Below are 8,506 nucleotides of genomic sequence, written 5' to 3'. Positions count from 1 at the left end.
GTGTGAACGCACTACTCGCACTATTTATACTTAAAAACGTCATAGAATAGTGCATAAGTACGCGAATTGGGACGCACCTCCTGTTTCCATCTCGCTGCATTACCGGACAAAATGGATTTCCACCGTTACTAAGCAACAGCATCGCACACCTGACACGAAGCTCAGCACCGCACCACGTTTTTAAAATTCGAACGCGTTGTTTTCTATGAGTGTACACACCGGCGGCGACATTCGTCCGCGGTGCCCAGCTACGACTCAAAATCCTGCCGCGCCACAGAGTGCCATGTACATTGTTTTGCATTAAATGTATATTATATTTCTCTCAAATCGTTGTTAATGTACATACTGACTTCACCCTGTGCTGCAAGATACATTAGTTTTACACTTTAACAGCTTGAATAAAGTCTACAAATGTATAATAAACGTAGCCTTTTCTTTCTTTTTGCTCTGTTGTGCCATTTTCCATGTACACTAACCTCAGTGCGAAATATTAAAGCATATGTAACGTTTCCCTGTTGACGTAAAACACTCCCATTGTGCAGCTCTTCTATCAGTAGTCGAGTCAAAATTGAGCTCGCGCGTATATAATGTGCGCGTCCGGTGTGCGCTTAGGATGGACTGGGCAGCTGGGTCAGATGAATCTTCACAGGTTCCCTTGCAGGTTGGCTGCGTCGCTGAGGAGCCGTGTGACACAGGCAATGTCTGCCGATGCAGAGGTCCTTTGCGGACTGGGCTACGCTGCTGTAGAAGCCGTAGGGGTCAGATGAAGTCCCTCAATGCTGGGGCCCTTTTTGCAGGTGGAAGCAATGTAAAAGGTTTTGCTCGCGAAAACCGTCTTGTAGTCTCTTTCCTCGTCAGGTCAGAAACTCAGGACGTGGAGTGTCTGTTAATGTCTCCTTCTCCGTCGAGCTAGAAACGCAGAACAAGGGTGTGTCTACCTGGGGGACATATTTATCCCTTTCTGATGAGGAGGAGATTGAAATGTGGTGCCTTGCCGATCCTGGAGTGTGATTGGCTACTGTTATCTGAAGCAGCCCCGGTGTCGCCCACCCTAGTGTGGAACTCATTTGCATAGCATAAAGTACAGTGTTAAAATAGTGTCTTTAACCTTTTACCCATGCATTATTTCTTTACCAAACCTCTTTCAAATTATTAAAGGCATCGTAGGGAGCCGATAGACACCAAACACGATATGAAATGGTTAAATCATCGTCCATGCATTTGTTTATCTGTTAACAGGTCTGTCCCATGACCTGTTGGTTTAGCAGTCAGTAACCATTAACATAAACTGTGCTTTGCATGAAGATGGAGTGGATGTGATGCAGTTTAGATCAAATTAAGGCTTCCAAACATAGGTATGAATGAATTTAGATAGATCTCTGTGGCCTTTCTCCAACCAGGAGGTCCTGAAGGAATTTTTATGGCAGTCCTCGTCTAAACCTTAGGAATGAGTTTGGTGGTTAGAGTCAATGTGTCGTCCAATGAGAAGTCCTCTCCTTGGTTTTGGTGGGTGCAGAAGGTCCCCCTTCCTGTTCTGGAAGAGGTGTCTTGTAGTTGTCCAAACATCTTATCTGATGTTGCTGAACACTTATTAATGTTCATTCACCAAAGATCCAATCACGGTGTGGCACATCTTCTTACACACCAGCAGTTAGAGAGGGGCCCTGTCGCCATCTTGACTGTTGTTCACAACAGTATGTTCAAGTGCTCCTTAAAAATATAATCATAGAGCCCAATGACGTGATCATTTAATTCTACTTGGCTTTAAAAAGTGTTTGTGTGTGTTATGTATGTGAGTGTTTGTAGGGTCCTTTGGTATATTTTTGTAGAGTAACAGTTTACGTTCAGTGCTGTGCTTATATCTGTTCTACCAGGACTACAATGTGGCCAGTCAAAAATAAAGCAAAAATTAAAAACAAGAGACAGAGACAAAAATGGGAGATAGAGACACAGCCACAGCAGAACAGAATATGAAAGGGAATAGACTGATTTTCCTGCTATCAGGAACTCAGTGTGACTTCGTGACTTTTTATTATAATCAACATTGAAAGATTTTTTGGAACAGGTTTTTGTTTTTGACACAATGTACATTTTCCTGCCTTCTAGTGGTTAAAAAAAACTGCATGCATCATTCAGAAGAACATTAATTATTTTGATTTTGCTTTTGGCTCTGCGTGTTTGTGCAGATGAGTATGTTGAACTGGTGAACACAAGATGTGTGTTTGCCTTGAAGCACTGTGATGACAAATCAGGTCCTCCCTCAAAATCAGGGGCACGTTCAAGCTCAAACCGGTGTGCAACGTTTTGCTACGGTTTCCGGGTTGAACAACATGTTTCCTGGAAACGGTGTGCAACAGGTTTGAGATACGTTTTCTCTTGTTTGGTGGGTGTGTCAAAAATGTCAACCCAATCAGCATCAACATACATATAAACCATGCAATATTAAAGAGACAGCTCATAAATGTAATTAACAACTAAATAAATTCATAAGAGCAAGTATATTGTTTGCACATGTGTATTTACATTAATGGCAAAATAACTTGCACAATAAGAGCACAAGTATAGATCTGGAACTTCTTTAAGTCTGTCTAAATATAATTTATTTGCAATGTCTTCTGGTCCATATCCGAATGTGTGCTAGACACTGATTAATGTAACATAAAAATACTATGCTATTTTGCTATTGTATTGTGGAGTGATACTTTCATAAACTTCCATAAACAAAGGCAAATGTTTTATCACAATAATTAGAATTGGACAGCAGGGCAGTGACTGTAACATCGAGCGTATTTTGCAGTATTAAACTTGTATTTATACCGATTTCATCAGGCTCCGAAAATTCTTTAGAAAGAACACAAAGAATGGCCTTCTCAGCTGCCATAGTGTCAGCACTTGCGTCATCAGAACGGGGTGTTCAACGCACCGACGTTTCCATTTAAAAAACGTTTTGCAACGTTTTGTCGGGGCTGAACGCAGGTCAGGAACGCCCAGGTCTTGATGTCCTTTGGTTTTGGTTCTTACAAAATTTCACACTCAGGATATGACCTCACTAGTATGTAGTCTAGACCACCTAAACCGAGACTAAGTCGAGACCAAGACCAGTGTGTTTCGAGACCAAGTCTTTGAGGGGTTGAGACTAAGACAAGACCAAGACCAGACTAGCACTCTTCAAATTCATCTGAAAGATCCACACTTACTGCTTAAGAACTGTTTTATTTTTAATCAATAATTACAATAATAAGACACTATCTAGAGCTGTTACCAATCAGTTGAAATCACCAACAACAAAATGCATCTTTTAACTGCAGGGTTGGAACAGACGTTGCATCTGAATTGGTACAATTACAAATGCATAAATAATGTTGAGATTAATGTTTTAAAAATAAAATTTTGTTTTTTGAACATTTGTAAAAATTAGTATCGCATTTGCAATTGTGCTCATATTTGTGAAAACAGCCCTCTTTCTTGTAATAATGCTTAATTATATCATATGTTATAATGTAAATATCAAGATTTTATACAAGTACTTTTTTTTTGCCATCTTGAATTTTGTGGGCATTTATATTAATTTTGATGACATTTTTTGACACAATCCCTTTTTGATTTCTGACCCGGCACACCAGTAACAAAATAAATGAAATTAGACATAAGTTATTGATTGCATTTGAAGCAGGACGTTTTACATCCAATCAAATGAATGATGTTAACATAGAAATCAGACAATGCAACGGCATTTTAGTGATATCCCCGGTCTTGTGGTCTTGACCGATCTTGAAATAAAATCCTGAGTTCTTTTAGTCTGAGACCAAAACCAAGACAAAACCAAGAACTTCAAAAAATGGTCTTAAGATCCGTCTCGAGTACAACACTAGACCTTACATCACTGAAATTTCAATTCTGGTGATTATCAGCTTGTATACTGCATGTTTTTTTTGTATCCACAGGTTCTCACTCATTGAAGGCATTTGTAACGTATATTGCTGGACAGACACCATTTCCTGAGTTCAGTGTTGTGCTGATGTTGGATGATCTGCAAATAGGATATGACTCTGTCACATGGAAAGCTGTCTATCGCACTAACAGTGATTCAAAATATTATGATGAAGAGCAAAGTGACGCTGATACTGTATTTCGTGATATGTATAACATCTTTAAAGAAAGAGAAATTTATCTTAAGGAGATCCAAAATCGCACATATGGTGAGTACGAGCCACAATAATTACAATACAAAAATGTAATAACAAATATAATTTGTATGTGTTTATGCAAGAAGCATATACAATTTTGATGTGGAAGTAAGAGAGCCTTCATATGCTAGACACAGTAATCATAATTTTTTATTTTTATTTTTTTTTTCCCATTCCTTTAAAGGAGTATATGTTCATCAGAGACTTGTTGGATGTGAATTGTTGAACTATGACAAACCAGGTCCACTTCAGAGATTGGACGCTTTAGATGGACAAACTATAGAGGAGTTCACCTTTGACATGGAAAACAACAGTACAGCAACAAAAATGACATGGAGGCCGTGGGACCAACAAAAATGGCTTCGTATAAAGTTTATGTATGAAAATGTTTATCATCCTATTTGCATTAAAGTTTTACGAAGGTACCTGAATATGGAAAAGAACAATGTGCTGAGAAAAGGTGAGAGAATCAAGCTGATTAACTTGACTAAATAAAAAGAAGCATAATCAGCAAATATGACCCAGACAGCAGTACTGACAGAAAATACATGTGCCTCTGAATGTTTTATGAAACATGGGAAAGTTAATAACAGATCTCATCCTTCACTGTAGTGAAACCCAGAGTCAGACTCATGAAGAAGACACTCACAGACTCTCAAGAGCTTCAGATCAGCTGTCTGGCCACTGGTTTTTACCCCCGTCACATTAACCTGACTCTGTTCAGAGATGATCAGCCTGTGGATGATGATCAGATCACAGGAGGAGAGATTCTGCCCAATGGAGATGTAACTTACCAGATGAGGAAGAGTTTGGTGATCAGCGCAGAAGAACAACGTGAAAGACACAAATACAACTGTACAATGAAACACCTCAATCTGGACAACAAACTGGACATTATGTTTGGTAAAGAAAAACTAACAATTAATTAAACAAAATGCCACAACAGGCTTAATATCTCTTAAATCTCTCTGAAGCTTACTGTTTTCTTTTTTGTGTAACCCTTTTTTTTTGTAATTTTAGATGTGGCTGAATTTGACCCAGGATCCTTCAGTCTGTCTGTAGTTATCAGTGTGCTGGTGTTGATGTGTGTGGCTGTTCTCATCATAACTGCTCTCATCATATGGAGGAAGAAGAGACAAGCTGCTGGTAAATGTTCTGTACATTCCAGTTCATTATACCTGATGCTAAATTAGAAAAAGAAACCAAACATCAGTTCCTTTTGAGACACTCTTTTAAAGTCCACCTATGCAGTTTTATGCTTCTGTAGTGTTACTCTCTGTTCATCATTTAACTGTGTCACTCTTATTCAGAACGGGGATCTGCAGCATCACAGATTGATTACTCCCCTACTCCATGTGAGTATGCTGCACTTTTTTTTAAATAAAATAATATCAATAGAGCAACATATATATTTTATGGTAATTTTGAAAATTTCTGTAAATGGCTACCTTTTTTCTTCATTTCAGCTTCCACACATGATAAAACATGACAAGTGTGTCTATGGGTCAATATTAAAGTCAAGACAACAACAAAATCTTATAGCATTTTCTTGTTGGATGCTATTGGGTTTTTGGTGGATGCTTTTTTGGTTGTGCCTGCCTTTAAACCTTTAAAAAAATCACTTGAACACCAAGTGCATGTGCGCCCCACACTTTGAGAACCACTGGGTTATGCTGTGTGATGATAACCACCAAATTGGTTGATTAAAATGACAAAGGATTGTTATAGGTAATGAATGTATATAGTATGCAACATAAAAATGCCTGTGGCCCGAAATCTTAATATTGTTTAAGAACAATACTAACCATGTCTCATTCACTGAGGTATGCACAATATGTGTGTGAAATATGCATTTATCTGTTTTCACAGATAATTTTTGTTACAATTGTATTAAAAATTTATTCTGAATTACAAAAACATAGGAACAACTTGGGGTATTCCAGAAAGCAAGGCTAACTCACCGTCACATACCCTGAACTCTCAGTTGAACCTAAACCTTGTTTACTCGGGGTATGTCGGCTCCAAAACATACGTGAAGAGTTAGTTCAATCAACCTTCTGTTGGTAACCCAGAGTTAATGTGCACCATCAGAAATAGCTACTTGCATACCTTGAACCTAACGTTGAGGTTATCCTTTATCCTTATCAATAAACTTACCCAGGTATGTCACATAACCTGGGCCCATATGTATAAAGCCTCTCAGAGTAAAATTTTAGTCTTAAGTGTGTCAAAATTCTAAGAATTATGTCATTTTACTCTTATTCCTAGACTTAAGAATAAGTGTGATTCATAAAGGTCTTCTTCCGCAGCATAGTCGCTGCATCTGAAATCGCACATTTCCCTACTATATAGTATGTAAAAAACAGCATGCAAGGCGAGTATTATGTCCGAATTCATAGTATTCGAAAAACAGTAGGCGAGAATTACCCGGATGAGATACTGCTTCCGCCCGAATTCTGTAGTAAACATACGATGGATGGACGCTGTGCCTTCCCGTGAGGCCACAGGAGAGGATTCTTCATAGGCTATTCGAAAATGGCGGAAAGCAGCGATGCAGCTCTTTTCAAGTCTAAAAATTAGTCATAGACTTTGCTGAAAGTTGCTTTTAGCTTTAATTCTTAATTTTTTGACATTTAAGTCAATGTTTAATACTATTCTTAAGAGCATTTCTGAGAAGTTTTATACATACGGGCCCTGGTATCATATACATCTTAATGCTTGCTCCTAATCTGGAAATTTAGGTGCAACTTTTAAAAATTTGTGGCGTGTTGCTTCTAATTTTAGGACTTGTATGCAAAGCATTTGAACTCTAAAGGCCCTGAGATACTTAAAGTGAAATCAAAGAATTAACTGGTTTGATGTTATTTTGAAAAACAAAACAAAACAAAAAAAAAACAGGCCAAAACAAAGTTCGTTTGAAGTTTGAAACAGCTTGCCAAAAGCAAATTTTCCTGAAAAGTTCACACTGTTTATTACATAACAGCTAGATGTGCTCTGTGGCTCCACCTTTGAGGTGGAAGTTTTTTCCGATTGATTTATTCTGTTCAGTCCATCAACATCAGATGTCTGCGAGTAAAAACATGAACACTGTAGAGCTGCTTTATAGTAGAAATTGAAGTTGTAATTGAAAGAGACACTGACACTGTTTTTTCATGTTTAATTCTGTAAAGCTGCTTGATTTTAAGCAACCTATATAATTAAATATGACATAATTGGACTGCCGAATTGCGGAGCTTCTGCAAACCACATCACTGTCCGGAGGATTATGTTGTCTGTTTAGTTTTCCTTGTGTTTTGGTTTCTGTTTGCTACTTAGTTCCCTTAGTTACTGAGTATGTTCACCTGTTGTTTATTGAGTTACCTTGTTATATCTATAAATTAAAGTTCTCAGCTTCCTCTGTTTATTGTTTCGTTGTCTTTATGTGATTGTTATTTTCTTGTGTTTATTTTTTTTTATTATTATTGAATAAAAGACGGGTCTTTGTTATATCCTTCTTCTTGCGATTTACTACAGCCACAAACATGACAGTCACTATGATCAGATGCTTTTCCCTTAACTGCTCTTTTCTCTCCACTGTTATTATGTGTAATGAGAACAAACCTAAATCATAAATGTTTTGCATGTCAGTTATGTGAATCTCTGTATATAAGTACCCAGCAGCAAACGTTTTCAGAACTTTGACTAACATTCTGGCAAGTTTCTCTTAAAGGTGCCCTAGAATCAGAATTTGAATTTACCTCGGCATAGTTGAATAACAAGAGTTCAGTACATGGAAAAGGCATACAGTGAGTTTCAAACCCCATTGTTTCCTCCTTCTTATGTAAATCTCATTTGTTTAAAAGACTTCCGGAAAACACGTGGATCTCAACATAACACCAACTGTTACGTAACAGTCGGGATCATTAATATGTATGACCCCAATATTTGCATAATGCCAGCCCATTCGACGCATTAGACAAGGAAAAGCAGTATTAACGTCTGGATCTGTGCACAGACAAGGTAAGCAAACAACAACAGCGAAAAATGGCAGATGGAGCAATAATAACTGACATGATATCATGATATTTTTAGTGATATTTGTAAATTGTCTTTCTAAATGTTTCATTAGCATGTTGCTAATACACTGTTAAATGTGGTTAAAGTTACCATCGTTTCTTACTGTATTCACGGAGACGAGAGTCGTTGCTATTTTCATTTTTAAACACGTGCAGTCAGTCTGTATAATTCATAAACACAACTTCATTCTTTATAAATCTCTCCAACAGTGTAGAATTAGACGTTAGCCACAGAGCATAGCCTCAAGCTCATACAGAATCAAA

At 37.7% G+C, this 8,506-nt stretch overlaps 1 protein-coding gene across 1 annotated transcript; it reads left to right on the top strand.

The window, feature by feature from the left end:
- Window positions 1-613: 613 nt before the first annotated feature.
- Window positions 614-5,676, top strand: LOC137026455 (DLA class I histocompatibility antigen, A9/A9 alpha chain-like). Its single transcript, XM_067393811.1, has 8 exons — window positions 614-808; window positions 859-928; window positions 3,945-4,199; window positions 4,372-4,647; window positions 4,800-5,090; window positions 5,208-5,333; window positions 5,498-5,542; window positions 5,654-5,676. Exons 1-8 carry the CDS (start codon window positions 614-616, stop codon window positions 5,674-5,676), a joined length of 1,281 nt encoding a protein of 426 aa, XP_067249912.1.
- Window positions 5,677-8,506: the final 2,830 nt, after the last annotated feature.

This window comes from Chanodichthys erythropterus, chromosome 9 (genome assembly GCF_024489055.1).
Source record: "Chanodichthys erythropterus isolate Z2021 chromosome 9, ASM2448905v1, whole genome shotgun sequence".
NCBI classification, from domain to species: domain Eukaryota; kingdom Metazoa; phylum Chordata; class Actinopteri; order Cypriniformes; family Xenocyprididae; genus Chanodichthys; species Chanodichthys erythropterus.
The sequence above is the reverse complement of the archived record's forward strand: the minus strand, read 5'-3'. Positions and strand labels throughout refer to the sequence as shown.

Excerpts from the sequence above, each read along its gene's own strand:
- LOC137026455 (XM_067393811.1), top strand. The coding sequence starts at position 614 with ATGGACTGGGCAGCTGGGTCAGATGAATCTTCACAGGTTCCCTTGCAG. Across the intron at positions 809-858 it reads TTTTTGCAGGTGGAAGCAAT|GTCAGAAACTCAGGACGTGG; the intron begins GTAAAAGGTTTT and ends TTTCCTCGTCAG. Across the intron at positions 4,200-4,371 it reads GATCCAAAATCGCACATATG|GAGTATATGTTCATCAGAGA; the intron begins GTGAGTACGAGC and ends ATTCCTTTAAAG.